The following is an 18,503-nucleotide window of genomic DNA, read 5'->3' as shown; positions in this document are numbered from 1 at the left end:
GGAGGCCAGGAGATGGCGTCAGATAGCCTGGAGCTGGAGTTAAACGCAGTTGCCAGCCCTCTGCTGTGGGTGCTGGGAATGGAACGCACAGGGGCTGCAAAAGCAGACGGTGCTCTTAGCCATTGCGCCATCTCTCCAGGCCAGAAGAGCTTTGTTTATACTTTCACATAATTTATACCAATGTGTGAATTTTGTTTTGTTTTTTGTTATTGTTATTTTCTAATAGTTTATTTTTATTTATGTGTATGTGCATATATCTGCATGGGGATATGTGCACGTCATTGCAGTGCCCACAGAGGCCAGAAGAGGGCATCAGCTATCCTGGAGTTACAGGCAGTTATGTGCCATCTGATGTAGATGCTGGGAATTGAACTCAGGTCTTCTATAAGAGCAGGGAGCACCTTGACTTCCTTAAGCATCTCTCCAGGTGTGAATTTTGTTTGTTTGACCTCTTCTCTTCTCTTCTCTTCTCTTCTCTTCTCTTCTCTTCTCTTCTCTTCTCTTCTCTTCTCTTTTCTCTTCTCTCCTCTCTTCTTTTCTTTTCTTTTCTTTTATTGAGACAGGGTTTCTCTGAGTTGCCCTGGCTGTCCTGGAACTTGTTCTATAGACCAGGCTGGCCTCCAACTCAGAAATCCACCTTCCCTGTTCCCAAGTGCTGGGATAGAAGGCACGCACCACCACCCCAGCGTGAATTTTGTTTTTAAATTTTTCCCTCCCTTTACTTATTTTTCCCAGTCAGTTGGTTGTTCAAGTATCTATTAAAAGCAATAAAATTTAACAATGAATCAATCTACTTTTAATATGAGAATTTATATCGGAAATTTTTTATTTTATTTATTTATTTATTTTTATTTTATTTATTTATTTATTTATTTATTTATTGGTTTTTCGAGACAGGGTTTCTCTGCGTAGCTTTGCGCCTTTCCTGGAGCTCACTTGGTAGCCCAGGCTGGCCTCGAACTCACAGAGATTCGCCTGGCTCTGCCTCCCGAGTGCTGGGATTAAAGGCGTGCGCCACCACCGCCCGGCTATTGTTTTAAAAATAGTCTTTCTAGCACAAACTGACTGTGCAGTATCTGATGCCCACACTGTCTCCTCCCTCAAGCCCCTTTCCCAAATGCCCAAACTGGAGACAAGAGAGAAAAGTGCCCCAAGAACTGGTGTCTTGGATTATACATCCGAACCCTCACCTACACACTGAGATGACCTGGAGACCTTAAAAGACAATTGACATGTAGATGCTACCTCCAAAATGTCAGGCTTTCCAAAACTCCGATATGCAGCAGGAAATGGGAAGAATCGCCTTAGAGAGCAGATAGGACAGAGTTTTATGGCTTTGAAATAAAGAAATGCATTGTGGGAAGCCAATATTATATAGTAAATAATGGTATTCGCTCTCCCGTTCCCTTGGGGTTTGGGAACCCCTGACAGTGCCCATTCCCAAGCTACAGACAGTGCCTCAGGGGAGGGACTTTAAATGTATGGATTCCATAGATTATGGTATACCCCCCTCCTATTGTCCCCAATATTTCCACACAAATAAGTCTGGTAGATTTTTTTTTTCTGACAAATGAAGTCTTGCTTTAGATACCACATCCAAGGCCTTTGAATTGTTACATATGATGTTGAGATAGTATGGCTCTATATAATAGGAGCTTAAAATTCATTGTGATAAGTAGGGTGATGGTGTCAGTGACCATTAAAACTAGTCATACACAGAGGCAGGTAGACCAGAAGGCCAGTTCATATAGAGTCAATGAAAGCAGGGGCTGAAGTGATGGTTCCGTGGGTAAGAGCCCTGGGTTCAGTTCCCAGCACCCACATGATCCTTCATGACTACCTGTAACTCTCGTTCTTTTGACCTCCCTGGGCACCAGTCACACACATGGTACACATACAAACATGTGAGCAAACACTCCTACACAAAATACAATAAATACAAAAAATGAAGTCAATGAAATCAACTCAAACTTTATTTTTCCAGAGATGTAAACTTTGGCTGTGAATAAAAACAAGATTTTTAGCAGCCCTCGTCACCATAGTTAAAGATCTGAGCTGATCGAAACCACTCGGATTTTCCTGATTACAGCTCTTGGTGGCCCAAATGGTCATTGATAGTATGTATCCAGGACTCTCTCATTCCAAGAACAGGATTCAGGTTGATTAAGGAGGCCATCATCCTTCTAGTCATACCACAAAACAAATTGCCGGTCTTCCCATCTGGAGGGAACAGAATGCATTTGCTTAACACCTCCATCACCTCCATCACCTTCACCTGCATAGCCTATAAGTTATTGCTTGGATGTGGCTTTATACAGAGCAGTTATCCCAACCCCCTGAGACAGAGCAGCCAACCTTTCCTTCAGGCCGGGTGTCTTATAACTAGTCTTTGTTCAAGCAAATCCTGGGGCTCTCTAGTCCACGCAGTGTGGCCCAGAGGCCACCAAGATGTCCTTGTTGACACAGCACTGATCCCTCAACCACACCACGAACTCGGCATCAAGCGTGGTTGGCAAGATGTCTCCTCCAGTGGCGCCCTGCTTGAAAAGCTCCTAACTCAGCCCGGCATGGAAGCCTTGAAGTCGGGAGGGTAAATCCCAGGAATGGGAGAAAATCAACTGTTTCGTCACTAGAAGAAAGATGGGACTTTCAGCTGGCGCTGTTGACATACGGACAAGGTGTGCATGTGTGTGTGCGTGTGTGTGTGTGTGTGTGTGTGTGTGTGTGTGTGTGTGTGTGTGTGTGTGTGTGGTGTACTTTCTCTCTTTTTTTCTCTTTCCTCCCTCCTCTCTTTCTGCTGCCCACTTCTCTCCTTCTCTCACAAATCACGTTCTGATCACCACAGTCAACTTCAAATGAGCAGAGGAAACCTTGATCTGCTCTGGCCGGCCATCATTTGTCCTCATCTGCCCCAACAGCCTTGGTTTATGCTTTTCCAAAGAAAGGCTCACTTAGCAATTTGATTTCTTCTTTTCAGAACTGATGTCTACCCATGAATTTGAGAAGAAGGAATTGGAAGAAAACTTTGAAAAACTTCGGCTGTCATTACAGGTCAGTGCTGCTAGTGAACAACCGCAGTGGCATGCTCGCTGGCCAACACTGATCTGGCACCCACTTCTTCGGTGACATCTCTGTCACAGTGAGCCCTTCCCACAAGGAAAGATTCCAGGGTCACAGAGAAAACACTGCAGACAGCTAGAGACTGGGGTGTAACTTGATAGCAGAGTGCTTGGCCTGCATGTCACCGAGGGCTTTCTGCTCTGGCACCCGACGGCCATACACTTCTGTAACTCCCCACCCAGCAGAAACTCTGTGAGCTGGATATTGGTGTGTGGAGGAGAGAGCCACTGAAGCCAACTTCCTGGTGCCACTAAACTGCTCGCTTGGGCAGTTGGGGATTCAGATCTCCACCCTGTCACTTCTTACTAGCTCTAGATCTGGGATAAAGATGCACCCTCTGCCAGCCTCAGTTATTGACCTGTGAAATGGGGATAACAGTAGCTTTCTCAAGACATGAGCAGATGGAGGAAAGCAAGGTGTGAGGCTGACCAGCGCTGCACTGGTTTGTAGTGAGAGCCAAGAAGGAAAGCCAGCTGCTCTGAGGAGCGCGAGCAGTGCCACGTTTATTATTAGCGCGCCATTTGTTCACTTCTGAGAGGCCTGTGCTGGGTCACACGGCTCAAATGACGTAAAGTAGCCAACGAGGGCTGAAAGTCATTCCATCCTGTCTTGACAGCTGCGGAGTCCTTCCATCCCTGCAGGTCTGTTTAGAACAGTGAACAAGGCAGAAAGATGTCGCTCGGATGGTTCAGATCCTTCCTGGGCAGTGGTGGTTTAGACGTTTATGTTGTTTGGGTTGTCAATGGTGAGAAAGAGGCTCACAAGAGATACTTCCTGCTGGGCGGTGGTGGTGCACACCTTTAATCCCAGCACGAGGTAGGCAGAGGCAGGTGGAGCTCTGTGAGTTCAAGGCCAGCCTGGTCTACAGAATGAGTTCCAGAACAAAAACCAGAGAGAAGGAGACAGACAAACAGACAGAGGAGGGAGAGGGAAGGAGGGAGAGAGAGAGACAGAGACAGAGACAGAGACAGAGACAGAGAGAGACAGAGAGAGACTTCCCTAGGTAACTCCTGAGAAGTACGGTGTGGAGTCGGATAGCACCAGACATTGTATAGGCCATTCTGGAAGGTGCAGACGATGGCGGCGTAACCCAGTGCTGACCCAGAGGAGCTTCTTCAAAACCGACATTTCGACTGCTTAGCTCACGTGAGCACACACTCCCCATGACAGCTGTGTCGTCCCCATGTGCATTTAATGGCAACATGGGGGCTTCCGTTTCTTAAAAAGGAAGGGCAGGTAACTGGAAGAAAGAGAAGAGAGGAAAAGGCCCGTGCCCAGGGAAGTGCGAACCGGAGGCTCCGCCATGGTGAACTAAGAAGCAGCCCCGTGGGCTGGCACACGTGTGGGGCTGTTGTGCAGATCACCTTGTTTGCCCGTCCCAGCTTCCGATCGCGGGCCGAGGCCGTGTCTCTTGCCAGGAGAGTTCATGAGAGCCCCTGGCCCCTGTGTTTTAATCCAGCAGAAATGGACAGTGGGTGGGGGGGTGTGGGGGGACGGACGGATGGACGGACGGACTTGTGGGCTCCTCAGTGAGCAATCTGCAGGGGAAGAGGGGCCTTTTAGTCATGAAGAGCTCAGAGCCACAGTCAATCACCCTTCTTGTGCCTCAGTGACATGGCCGTCACCGTGGCTGAGGTTGGGTTAGCAGGTCCCTTTAGCCTCTGAAGCTGAACAGGAGCCGAGTGCGCCACAGGCGTGCCCTCCTCCCTTCAGCACACATGGCAAAGTGGGGCCACTGGGGGGGTGGGGGAGAATTAAACGGGACGAGGATGGATGGCTCCCCTCGTAGAGCAGCCCGGCCCCGAGGTCAGAGAGAGCAGTTGGGGGTCAGCAATGAACCTGGAATGAGAGGCAGCTGGTTCTCTCTCCCATATTCTAGTTAGCTTTTCCATTGCTGTGATAAAACACTGACCCGAAGCAACTTGGGGAGGAACGGGTTTATTTGGCGGACAGGTCACAGTCTGTCCGTGAGGGAAGCCAAGACGGGGACTCAAGGCAGAAACCTGGAGGTAGGAGCTGATTCAGAGACCACTGAGGGACGGGGCCGACTGACTTTCTCACCTACCTTTCTTATACAGCCCAGGACCATCTGGCTAGGGATGGCTCCGCCCACAGTGGGCTGGGCCTGCCCACATTGATCATGAATAGAGAAAGGCTGATGGAGGCAATTCATACTGAAATTCTCTCTTCCCAGCTTGTGTCAGGTGGATGAAAACTAACCGCCACCTCCCCAGCTGCACAGCCCACAGTGTCCATCCATGTGGCCCCTGGGGGAACTTCTCTTCTTGTCCCTTGCAGGACCAGGTGGACACGCTGACTTTTCAGAGCCAGTCTCTGCGGGACAGAGCCCAGCGCTTTGAGGAAGCCCTGAGGAAAACCACGGAGGAGCAGCTGGAGGTAGTCATAGCTGCCTGGGCCACTCGGGGCGGAGGGGGGGACGGGGGGGGGGAAGGACATGAGCTGGCTTCCCCTGCAGCCCTGCCTGAGAACCAGGCCTCCACACTGAAGACTGCTGGTCCCGACATCACTGCGATGTGTACACAGCACCTCTCCCCGAGACAGACCACAACCATGGGTCTCTCCAGCAACCTGCCATTTCTGCCCAATCCCACAGCACTCCTCAGGCAGGGATCCTGGGTGCCTGTGATGTAAACTCTTCTCTGGCTGGAGACAGCCCACACCCTGCTTCTCCAACTGTGCTTTAGGCTGGCACAGGACAGGGCCAGCTAAGATATGAATTATCAGGTTGAAGGCAATTTTTTTTTTTCAAGAATAGCTGGGGAACCTCCCACCATCTAATGCAGTGCTGGAGAGAGGTGGAAGTTGAGAATGAGCATCTTCTATTGAGATATTATACTGTGGGGTTGGAGAGATGGCTCAGCGGTTAAGAGCACTGGCTGCTCTTCCAGGGGTCCTGAGTTCAATTCCCAGCAACCACATGGTGGCTCACAACCATCTGTAATGAGATCTGGTGCCCTCTTCTGGCCTCCAGGCAAACACAGAACACTGTATACATAATAAAAATATAAATCTTAAAAAAGAAGAAGAAATACTATACTGTGTTTACCCTGTGGTGTTGTGGATCGAACCCAGGGCTTTGTGCATGCTAGGCAAGAACTCTACCACTGAGCCAAATCTCTAGCCCCTCCTCCTCCTCCTTCTCATTTTGAGACAGAGTCTCATGGAATTGCCTAGGCTGGTTTTGAACTTTCCACCCCTCTGCCTCTGCTTCTTTGAGTGGCTAGGATTATAAGCCTAAACCGCCACAGCTAGCTTGAATTTTTTCAATGTTGTCTATCTGAAATGCCAGTTCCAATTGATGTCCCGCCTTTTTACTGCTTACATCCACCAACCCTAACATGTCATTCTCATAAATGGCTTTTTTTAAAATAGAGAACAGTATCTTTAATACAAGGAACATGTTAGAATTTCATACCTGAGTATTGTATTAACATCAATTCCACTCCACACTCTTCCCCCTCCAGTTCCTCCAGTGTCCCAACTCAACTTCATGACCTCTTCTTTGATTATTGTGACAGACAGACAGACAGACAGAACCTGCTAAGCCCATCTAGTGTTCCTCATATATGCATGTGTTTAGGGCTGATCACTTGGGACTGGATAACCCATCTGGAGAAGACTGATTCTCCCTCTCTCGGTAGCCATTGATTCTCACAGCTCTTCATCTAGGGATGGGGCCTTGTGAGATCTTCCCCTGTCCATGTTGCTTTTTAAACCACTTGGCTTGTTTTCTATGCATGAGTTTATGGGGACTACTCATAGGCTCAGGTAGGACAGACATGTGAGGCCCCAGCACCCTGTGAATCCTCTGGAAGGATGTTCAGAGCCTGTGTTACCCCAGGAATTCCCCATCGGAGGCGCTGGCACCTGCTCCCTCACAGATGCTGAGGCCACACACTGGGGGATCATGGCAATACCACACTGAGCCAATTCATAACCTTGGGTCACAACAGGCTGTGCCAGGAACCGGGTATAAAGCACACCTTCTCTGCCCTTGTAGATTGCACTGGCTCCGTATCAGCACCTGGAAGAAGATATGCAGAGCCTGAAGCAGGTGTTGGAGATGAAGAACCAGCAAATCCACCTGCAGGAGAAGAAGATCATAGAGCTGGAAAAGCTGGTGAGTTGGTCTGCTTGCTCCCGAGACTGACTCTCCAGGTCCTCGCTGATGACAGTGCTCAGTGAGGCATCCCCCGCCCACCCCACCCCACCCCACCCCACCCCACCCCGCCCCTGCCTGCTGCTCGCAGGTGAACAGGAAACTCACAGCTGAGCCTGGAAGGCCTCCTCACACAGCCAGGACTCTGACCAGGAGTCCCAGTGGCCTCCTTCGGTTACTTGGACAGTCTTTGCCATGTCCTTCCGCCACTGAGGAGGCAGGAACTTCCCATCACTGCTGTGCACCAGGCCTGGGCAAAGCTCTGTCCTTCCTTCCCAACAGCTCACCTGGGCAGGAGGTGCCGCCATGAGTACAAAAGAGAAGCCTCGGGAGAGGACAGGGGCACCCTGCCCGGGGGTGGCTGAGCCTGTGTGGAAACCCTGGTGGAATGTCCCCAAATCCTCACATGGCAGAAGGAGCAGAGATCTCAGTCATGGGGGTCCACCTTCATGAGCCAATCACCTCCAAAGACCCCCACATCCTGGGACCGTCACCGCGGGGAGTGGGCTTCAGCATAGCTGCTGAGGAGGATCGGGAGCATCCAGTTCATAGCAAAGACTTTGTGCCTCAGTCCTCAGCTTGGTTCCTAGAAACTAGCCCAGGGAAGCCCCTAAGGAAACACAGCCATGTTTTACCCCTTTGTAGAGGCCCAAGGCTAGTGTTCTGAAAGAAACTGACAGTGCAGAGATACCGACCTCTGCAAGAGTCAGTCTTCAGTAGGAAATTGACCCAAAGCCCTAAATAAGTAGTTTACTTTTTCTTTATCATTATTTTTAAAATTTGTTTTAAAATTACATATCTATGTGCATGACTGTGTTGTGGGTATATGCACGTGAGTGCAGTGCCTACTGAGGCCAGAAGAGGGCATCAGATCCCCCTGGAGCTGGAGTTACAGGTGGTTATGAGCTGTCTGACATGTGTGCTGGGAACCAAATTCAGGTCCACAAGAACCATACATGTTTCTGATGGCTTGAGCCATCTCTACAGCCCCCTTTGTTTATTATTTTAAAATAATTATTTGCTACTATAAAAGAGGAAGAGAGAATGTGTACATTGTAGGAAATTACAAAATAAGATAAACAAAAACAAGACAATTAAAGGATATTCCAGCCAGGCAGTGGTGGCATTCACCTTTAATCTCAGCACTCTGGAGGCAGAGGCAGGTAGATCTCTGTGAGTTCGAGGCCAGCCTGGTCTACAGAGCGAGATCCAGGACAGCCAGGGCTACTACACAGAGAGACCCTATCTCAAAAAACCAAACCCCTCCCCCCCCCAAAAAAAAATATGTTCCTTCTACTATTAACATGTCTCAGAGGTGTGTCTTGATAACCCCCCCCCCCACACACACACACCGTATTTTGTCTTGTACAATGTTTTATAGCCCACTTCCAATGAACAGGTTTTTGAATTTTTGTGTGTTTTTTTGTTTTGTTTTGTCCAGCTAGGGTCTTTCTGTGTAGTCTATGGTGGCCTGGGACTTGTGACCCTTCTTCCAGAGTGTTGAGATGACAACTGTGTGTCACACCTTCAGCTTAGAAGAGTTAGTTACTGGACATCTCATCCCCATTTGTCTCTGGAACATTCTTTGCAACTGGTTTACCCGAACCAGGAGCTGCCCCGGCAGCGGCAGCTGCTGCGTTTGGTCCACGTGTTGCTCTGTCTGCAGGCATCTCTGGTTGCATGGGTGCATTCGAGGCAGTGGCAAGAGAGATGTGTCTGCTACCAGGGTCCTGGGCAATGGAGGCCACGTGGCTCATTTGAGCAGCCCAGCGCCTACCACAGACCACAGGGGATGCACTGGCCTCGTCTTGCCATGTATCCTGGCTAGGGTGACCCTCAAAGCAGCCATCTACTTTCCTCTTAATGACCAGACTGTCTGCATAGGGCTACCCACAAGCCCCTGGGCTGATCTGGCTATGTTCAGGCACGATCTGGCTTTGCAGAAGGCCTACATGGCTTCCTGTCCTGGGAATCTGTTGTTTCCTGCTTCCTGGGAATAAAGATGAAGGCCTGATAGGGTGCCTGGCCCCAGTCCTTGGCAAGCATCCCTAAGTCCTCATGGGCAAGTGGCAGTTTTCCTTGAAGATTAGCTACGTGAACAATCAGTGTACTGCCCTCTTTCAGAGACAATCCGAACCCAGTGGCCCTCACCCCAGTCACTGCAGCAGCTGGGAGGCCACAGCAGGAAGATTGCCATGTGTTCCAGGGCAGCCTGAGTCCCATGACCAGTTCCGGCCAACGTGGGCTACAGAGTGAATCCTACTTTAAATAAATAAAAAAAAAATCTAAAGGTAGAATGAAAGCACACATCAGCGAGATCCCACAGTGACAGGAGGCATAAGCCGGGCTTTCCCAGCAGGGTGACAGGGCTCCCTCCCTAGGTCTTTAAAATTGACCTTTGCTTCTGTATCTTTCAAAACAACAGGCTAACAGGCTGGAAAGGAAAAAGCTTACCCTAGGTTCTCTCGCCCAGCTAATTCAGAAACACCTGAGCCACCTGGGAAGGGACAGAGATTCACTACAGATGACCACAGGACCCACTGGTCAGACAACGCCCGGTGGTATCCACAGCTTGTCTCTGACCATGACAGTGACCTGGAACATTCATTGTAAAAACAAAACCAACAACAAAAAGCAAGCTGTGTGCCTGGAACTCAGAACTAGCGCTCCCTCCCCGCTTCCTCTTTCCCCCCCTCCCTCTCTCTCTCCCTCCCCCTCCCTCTCTCTCTCCCCCTCCCTCTCTCTCTCTCCCTCCCCCCTCCCTCTCTCTCTCCCCCTCCTTCCCTCCCTCCCTCCCTCTCCCCACCTCTCTCTCTCTCTCTCTCTCACACACACACACACACACACACACACACACACACACACACCGAAAGTGTGTCCCGCAGTGCTTTTTACTATCTACAATGCACTCTGGCATTTTCTGTTCTGTTTTTCTGAAAAGTGAAATGCTGGTCCTGTAGCCATCTCACCTGACTTCCCAGCCCATGAGGCCATTGCGGAGAGCAGATCTGGCAGTTCTCCAAAGTGCGGAAGCCAGGGCCGCTGCTGGCTTGCTGCTGGCCTGTGGGAGTCCTTCACAGTGTCCCTCTCCTAGGTGGAGAAGAACATCATTCTGGAAGAAAAGATCCAAGTTCTCCAGCAGCAGAATGAGGACCTCAAGGCCAGGATTGACCAGAACACGGTTGTCACCAGGTGGGTGTGGCTGCTGACGGCACGTCCTTCTCAAACGGCTTTACTTGAACATCTGCATGTCCCTGTGTCCAGCCTGAATAATCGGGTGCCTCTCAAACGATCAGCAGAGAAGCACATGGCTGTGCACATCCTGGCTGTGCGTCACACCCTGCCCCATTCCCTAGGACAAGAGAGTGCAGCCCCCAAGCATGGGCAGCAGGGGCCCCACAGCATGCGCTGTGATTGCTTCCTGGAGATTGGGAGAGGGGCATCAGCAGGGTGTCCCCAGGCTAAAGAGAACCATGGCTGGGTAACAGCCCCAAGAGTCCAGAGGCTCAGGTCAGCTTATCCCTACAGGCTCTTCTCTCAGCAGCCTGCATCCAAAGAAGGAACAGGAGTCACCCTTGACCCAGCTCAGAGTCGGGTGGAAACAGGGCTCAGAGGCCAGCTGCAGGTTGTCTCATTCAGCAAGACTAGGTCACCGTAGCATGTAATGAGTCTCTTTCTGTCCGGTGGAGCCAGCTTCCCCCCAAAAAATGACACAGAGACTTATTAATTATGAAAGCTTGGCCTATAACTTAGGCTTGTCTCACTAGCTCTTATAACTTAACCCCTTTATATTAATCTACATTTTTGCCTCGTGGCTCTTTACCTTTCTTCCATCTTGCACTTCCTGTTTCCTCTTCGTGTCCTCTGGTGTCTTTCTCACACCTAGATTCATCTCCTTTTCCTCTTTCTCTTCCCGGAAGTCCCGCCTAACCTCTTCATGCCTAGCTATTGGCCATTCAGCTCTTTATTAAACCAATCAGAAGGGCCTTGGTAAAGACACATCTTCACAGTGTATAGAAAGACTATTCCACAACACTAGTGAGATCCCTTTCCCACTCAGCTGGACCAGTCTCCTCGTGCAGCCATGATGTATCATCCTATGTGTGCACACACAAGCTCATGCACACACACTCCTGTGTACATGGGCCCACACATGCTCATACCCACACTCATACACTCACACTTGCATGCTTACATACTCACTACATGCCCACACATACCCAGACAGCGAGTGCAGGCGTTGGCCCAGAGTACGGCTGCTGGACTTTAGCCCATCCAGTTGTAAAATGTATTTGTACCTCCTGTTAATTCCTTGAAGAGGCTGTCATTTTTAAAAAGACAAAATGGGCTAGACAGGTGACTCAGTGGTCAATGGCACTGGCTACTCTTCAAGAGGACCCAAGTTTGATTCCTGGTACCCACATGGCAGCTCACAACTATCTGTACCCTTATAGTTCCAGGGGATCCAACACCCTCTTCTGGCCTCCAAAGGCACTGAATACAAGTGGCTCTCAGACATGCATGCAAGTAAAACACCTATACATATAAAGTTAAATATATATATATATATATATATATATATATATATATATATATATTAAAAACATGCAACAAAGTCAGCAACTTAAGCATCATAACATCACTCCCCCTCACACACACACACACACATGCACAATTGGCTTTTCTTCCCCCTTTATCAGCAAACAGTGAGTAGGCATCTGTTTCCTGGGTGCCATGCTGAATGCCAGCCAAGAACATAACAGATCCTTGACCATGCTCTCTAGGCTTATGGTCCAGCAGCCAGGGAGCTAATGACTACAGCAGGGCTAATGACTCCGGTCACAGAGGCGTGGACCCAGGGCAGGAGGTAATGGAAAGGTATTCTCAGATGATTGGCAGTTGTCAGTTATAGCTCGAGTTTTCCTGCCTGGCCCACAGTCAGGACAAATCTCTCTCACCCGCCAGTCCCACAGCCGCTCAGACCCAACCAAGTAAACACAGAGACTTATATTGCTTACAACCTGTATGGCCGTGGCAGGCTTCTTGCTAACTGTTCTTATATCTTATATTAATCCATTTCTATGAATCTATACCTTGCCACATGGCTCATGGCTTACCGGTGTCTTCACATGCTGCTTGTCATGGCGGCAGCTTGAAAGTGTCTCCTTCTGCCTTCCTGTTCTCAGTTCTCCTCTCTGTTAGTCCTGCCTATAGTTCTTGCCTGGCCACTGGCCAATCAGTGTTTTATTTATTGACCAATCAGAGCAACATGACATACAGACCGTCCCCCAGCAGTCAGTACCCTGACACAGTCATGGGCAACCCCCATCTCTATGAGGGCCCCAGCAGCGTGCCCATCCTGCCTACCGCTCCCTCCTTTCTACTCCGGCCTCTACCCTTTGCTCTGAACACAGCAAGCACCTTCCATCCCGGCAGATACCTGTGAGCCGAGCGGTCCTCCTGTCCTCTGCCCTCCAGCCTGCTTTGAGTGTCATCAGTAGGCCTGACCCTCACTCTTCCCCCTGCAGACAACTGTCGGAGGAAAATGCTAACCTCCAGGAGTACGTGGAGAAAGAGACCCAGGAAAAGAAGCGACTGAGCCGAACCAATGAAGAACTACTCTGGAAGCTCCAGACTGGGGATCCAACCAGCCCGGTTAAGTTGTCCCCAACATCCCCGGGGTACAGAGGCTCCTCCTCTGGACCCTCCTCTCCAGCCAGAGTCAGCACCACGCCTAGATGACATCGCTTCGCCACCCGCAGGAGCTCAGGCTTCTGTCCATCCGAGGCAGTGCTGGCCAGGTGCTGGTGGCCGTCCTGTGCGCATGCCCGGTAGCTGCATCCGCATCTTAGGCAGCGTCCTCTCCGACCCCTGTGTGAGACCGTCCTGGTGTTGGCACATAGAAAGGTGTGAGCAGCAGAGTCCGGTGTCTAAAAACGTTTTAGTGTAGTTAGAGGCAAGAGAGAAACTAGTTAAGAGGCAAGAGAGAAACCGCTCCAATTGTTCTTGAGAGATGAACTTTCACAGCAGAAGTTAGGTCTGTTACCAACAGCTCCGTTTGGGATACACAAAGTCCTCCCGTACTACCGCGTGGGTATATTCAGACATGTGGGGGTACACATGTGGCGATTCTGAATTGCATTTTTTTATAACATAATGCGCTGACATATTTTAGTGATGGTCAGCAGTTTTCTAAGTTGTGCCTAAGAATTATTGGGAAATGAAAATGCATTTCTACCTACTTTCCTGGAAATATTTCTACCCAAAATAGAGAAGGAAAAAAAAAAGAAGATAGAAGCACGTCTCTCTGCCACTGAGTGGTACCCTGCTTAACACAAACACCAGCGATTTGTAGATGGCAACTGCCTTTGGAGCAATTAGCTTCTTAGCCCACATTAGGTGGGGTCCCTGCTACCCCACTGCAGGATTTAATTATGACTCCTCCCATCCTGAGAGGATGAAATGTAGCGGGGGAAACACTGAGGGGTCCAGTGGTTTGGCCAGTGTTTTTCCCCTTAGTGATTCATTATAGTTTTGAAAACACCTGTTTAGCTCTTTCCCCCTCTAAATAGCATCTTGGAGTCCATCATCGAGCTATTATTGCATCCTCAGGAAGACCCGGAGGAGTGTGACCTTTGTAGTGAGGGTGAGCATGAGCTTGGAGAAAAGCAATACCGTGCATGGCCCATCCTCCTGAAGGAAGAGTCCTGATAGGGGCCACATTCGACCCGGCATAGAATAAGGACGTGTCTGCCTGTCGCTGCCTTTCACAGGCAACCCCCCATCCCACCCCCCATTTTCAGTTCAATTCTTTGACTCAACCCCATCACCACACATCAAGATGGCTCAGGGGTTCTAGTCAGGGCTTCCAGAAACCAACCTTTCTGTCTAGGGGGTGGGGGTGGGGGTGGGGGTGGGAAACCAGTTCTAAAGGTGCTAGATCATCCTTTCTGATGGGGGGGGGGTCACTAGGGCTGCGCCTGGCTGTGGTCCCGTCTTAGCCCTGGAGGCTCTCCCAAATAAGGGAGGCCAGTGTACCAGCCAGCAGCCAGCAGCCAGCAGCCGCTGAACTGGTCTTTGTGTCCAAGATGGTAGAGTTAGAACATGAAAAGTATTCATGTAGCGCTATGGAAGATTAGAAGCATGACCCACAGAAGAGAAGTAGTTTTATCCGTCAATACAGTGGTGATAATGATACCTTTGTTTCCTGTATATGACAAAGACCCTTCACTTCCTAAGCATGGGCCTGTCTTTGAGCATGCCCAAGATGATTGAAGAGCCATGGTATCAGCTTGTCCAAGGACATGCACGTGGCTAGTATGTGGTCTACATCCCTCCCGTGGCCAAGGTGGCCTTCCTGGTCTCAGGTGCATCTGACTGTCACCAACCTCCACGGGGCTTGCCCACTCTGGAGACATACACAGTCGTCACACATTGAAGAAACAGGTCTTTTTCCTTTAGCTCTGCATGATACTGGGATACTGAGTTGGGCATTCCCGTAAGAGTAGCTCATGCCACGTCAGTTCAACGCACAGTTCTTTATTCTCTGCACAACCTGCAGGCGTAAGTTTGGTGGCCGCTTAGCGCTCCGATCTAGGACCCGCCTCCACAGCGGTACCTGCTGATGGCAGGTACTCAGCAATGCAGACTCGGATGGGAGTGGAGAGTGTGGTACAGCGTGTTAGGCTGTTGTGGTCAGAGTGGTAGCAATGTTAGATCTGTGTAACCTCATTAGGGGGACTAGAGCTTTGCCCTCACCAGCCTTGACCTTGGGCACTTGAACCAATTTCCCCATGGCCCTGGCTGTTTCTCCATCACAGACCCCTCTCACGTATGGTGCCCCACTTGAGTCCTGAGACCCAGGTGGCCCAGCTGCTGTGCCTCTCCTGTGATCCTCCTGTCTCCACGCTGCGGCGACCAGGACCTCTCAGCGTGGGAATCCATCTGTCCTCATCCCCAGGCTGGGACACTGCGTCCTCCCCTCTTGCTACAGACGGACCTGCCAAAGTGCTAGGTTCATGGAGTCAGGAGGTCCTGCTGGCCCGTCCCCACTCACTTGCCATAGGCTGGGACCAGGTTCTGGTGGTGTCAGGATAGGTTGGGGGCTTGGGGTCTGGTACTCTGGGATTAGTTGAAGGGGCACAATGTTCTTTTTCCTGCCCCTCCAGTTTCTGTGTTCCATATTTGTGTTGAACTCTAACGCTTATTAAAACGAACCTGAGGGATTTTCCATGATATCTGTGTGATGTGTGTAACTGGAGACGTGTCCCATTCAGGCTTGAGATGCCAGACAGTGAAGCAAGGCTCTTTTGATAACCACCTCTGTGGGTGCTGGGTTGACTCTGCTCCCAGACTCAGCAGGTCCAAAGCTGTGTGCCTTCCCGACAGCCCTCCACCCTGGAGCCAAGCATTCAAACAGATGACCGGTGTGCTTATTCTCATTAAGACCACCACAAGTGGCCAAGATGCAGCTTTGCTCATTCCAGTCTGAAATCAGCCGCGCTCCCCATCTCACCGGCCTTCCACTGTCAATTATGGCCAGTTTGTCCACCCTAGCCTGGCCCTAGAGTGTCCTACAGGTGCCTGACATTGCTTGAGGGGTCAGAAGGGAGACCCAAAATTTCCAGTTCCAGTTCATTTTGGTGGGGTGCGTGGGAGTGGCAGGAAGACAAGTCTGCTCTTGTAAACGGTACCTGACTAGCTGCCCCTATGTTCATGGCGCTTCCTGGCCCCATGATGAAGCCCCCAAGACCCCCTGCAGGCCGGCCCTGCTTCCCAAATTACAGAGAGCAACCTAATGATTAATGCACAACTTGTCACTACGTCTTAAACTCTTAGTTTCTCCAGGGAATAGCGTGTCCCCGACATTTTAGTAGCTACCGTTCATTGTCCTCTTCTCCACCCTGTGTGGTAAACATGGGTGATACCAGCACCTGCGTTTATAAGGGCTGGGTGGTGACTCAGCCCCTGGCAGCTTTAAGAATCGAGAGCGGCACCAGCTAGGGACAACTGTGTCCTGTCCCATGGCTGATTCACTGCGGGCAGAGGAAACTCGGGCCTCCAACCCCTCACCACCTTTTCTGAACCAAGGAGCCTTGACGATCCTGGCTCACCTGTGTGGGAGACTCGTATCGGGTCAAGTAGGAACCCAGGTATCGGATGGAACCCTCCCGATGGTTGGAGGTCGTTCTCAAAGCAGCTGCTGCATTAGTGGATGGTACCAATGGACAACTGTGGTCTTCAGACTCTCTGAGCTCTCATGTGTGCTGATGCGGTCCAGAGCCTGTCCACTCTGGGGTCTGTATCAACTGTGCACGTGTCCACATACCTGTTTAGACTATGTTTTTAGCCTGGTGGGCGAGCTTAACTCAGCGAAACGAGGGGGCTCCCTTTGAGCAGGGGCTGCCAGGCTACAGCGGTCATTTCCAATCCTCCCCACGGCAGCCGTGTATCTGCCCAGGTCTGTGGAGTTGGCAGATGGCAGATGCAGCTGAAAGACAGGGCAGCTAGCTCCCTGGGCTACGGGGTCATAGACTCTTCAAATCCTAGAATACTGAGCCACAAGGGGACAGATATGACTCTCTGCAAGTGTTTCATAACCAAACTGGGCGAGGGAAAGTCTGCTCCACAGGACGTTCCCCCCAACCCCCCACCAGACCCCACAATGGAAAGGTTTTTTTGAAAATCGCTGACGCCACTGCATGCCTTTGAAGGCTATGAGCATAGCACCCAATGTCATCCACTAGATGGCACTGGGGAGCTGCAGGAATTAGGGCCCACATTGCACTTAGCCCAATTCAAGCGGGCCAGACACGGTAGCCTTTTGTGGGTTTTGAGCCAGGGTTTCTCTGTGTGGCGCTAGCTGTCCTGCAACTCGCTTTAGAGACCAGGTTGGCCTTGAACTCACAGAAATCCACCTGCCTCTGCCTCCCAGGTGCTGGGATTAAAGGCGTACACCATCACACCTGGCTGATAACTTCTTTCTTAATGAACTTCAGGACCAAGACATACCTGTGCCTATTTCTCGGTTCCAGGGCGCATGGAGTATTCTCTGGGTGACTTTTGTGAGATGGGACTGGACTGATTCTTGCTCCCCTGTAAGCTGTATCTAACAGTAACATAGAGGTGTCCTGTATTCCCCAATACTGCCCACCATTGTTTCACACTGCCCAAGCTCAGGGGTCCACTGATCAATGAAGGGACACTAGCCACTCGAGCATGGCTCTGGCAGGCCTTGACCTTCTCCTTAATTCCCTCTGCATTGCTAAAAACCATTTGATTACATTCCGGAAGCTAGCCACCAAGGTCTGTTCCCTTATTTGGCCAATCCCTCCTCCTGAGGTTGACGACCAGGGTCCAGCTATCAAAGTATTGAAATCCATCAATCAAAAGGCCCCTCTGGCTCACCTATTTAACACGTTCAATTAAAATGCCACACCTCATCTTAACATACGGGTTTCCCACTTTACCTTTACAAACTGGCATTTGCCTATGGGCCACGGCTGTCTCCCCCCTATCCAGAGGCAGTCCTCCGTCCCTCAGGGACAAATGCCCCTCCCCCTCCCCCTCTGGGACAAATAAATCTCCTTTGTGCTGAGGACTTGGTCTTAGGGGTCCTGAGCTGATACTTTTACTTCCAGTCAAGGGACGTCAGATGTGTGATACGCACGCATCCTTATAGAGTCCTGACACTTGGTTCTGGTGCTTGGTGCCAGAATTACACCCTGGGTGTCTGCCACCACCACTATCAGTTGGCAAAACACAGAGGTTAAAGCTTAGCTTCCGCCTCATTCCAGCCTATGAATCACTGTTCTGCATGCAGGGCCTGAAAGCCTGACTGGCTGAACTCGCCTCCTGTGCAAGAAATGAATGAGTGGGAAGTGTGCCCGACCCTAGAGCACTGGGGAGTGAGATAACAATCATCCTCGGATGAGTTCCAGTCTTATCCCCAGCCTGTGCTCTGCACAAAGCCTGTTTCCTCTAAGATGGGGTGTGTGTGGCAGCCAGGGCAAGCCTCTGGCGTCTGTAGATTGAGCGGGGTTTTTGCGGAGACTTAAGATGGATGGCTGGTGATGGCTGGAGCCCTACATCCAGGTGAGTCTGGAGGAGTGAAGGAGAGAGAGAGCCAAGTCTGGAGGGACAGGCCTAAAGCCTTCCCCAAATGGCTTCTAGAAAAATCGACGCCATAGGAGTAAAGGCGCCA

The 18,503-nt window shown here is 50.5% G+C and overlaps 1 protein-coding gene across 4 annotated transcripts in view; it reads left to right on the top strand.

Moving 5' to 3' along the window:
* Mtus2 (microtubule associated scaffold protein 2) overlaps positions 1 to 15,535 on the top strand; it is a 380,312-nt gene extending 364,777 nt beyond the window's left edge. For all 4 annotated transcript variants that reach the window (XM_042268368.2, XM_042268367.2, XM_006979621.4 and 1 more), the window contains 5 exons: positions 2,978 to 3,051; positions 5,419 to 5,517; positions 7,142 to 7,261; positions 10,395 to 10,492; positions 12,829 to 15,535. In XM_042268368.2, coding sequence (XP_042124302.2) covers positions 2,978 to 3,051; positions 5,419 to 5,517; positions 7,142 to 7,261; positions 10,395 to 10,492; positions 12,829 to 13,042 — 605 coding nt within the window. In that variant the 3' untranslated portion in view covers positions 13,043 to 15,535. The remainder of the gene's footprint in view (positions 1 to 2,977; positions 3,052 to 5,418; positions 5,518 to 7,141; positions 7,262 to 10,394; positions 10,493 to 12,828) is intronic.
* Positions 15,536 to 18,503: the final 2,968 nt, after the last annotated feature.

Source organism: Peromyscus maniculatus, chromosome 23 (genome assembly GCF_049852395.1).
Source record: "Peromyscus maniculatus bairdii isolate BWxNUB_F1_BW_parent chromosome 23, HU_Pman_BW_mat_3.1, whole genome shotgun sequence".
NCBI lineage: Eukaryota > Metazoa > Chordata > Mammalia > Rodentia > Cricetidae > Peromyscus > Peromyscus maniculatus.
Note: the sequence above shows the minus strand (reverse complement) of the source record. Positions and strands in the feature narration are given on the sequence as shown.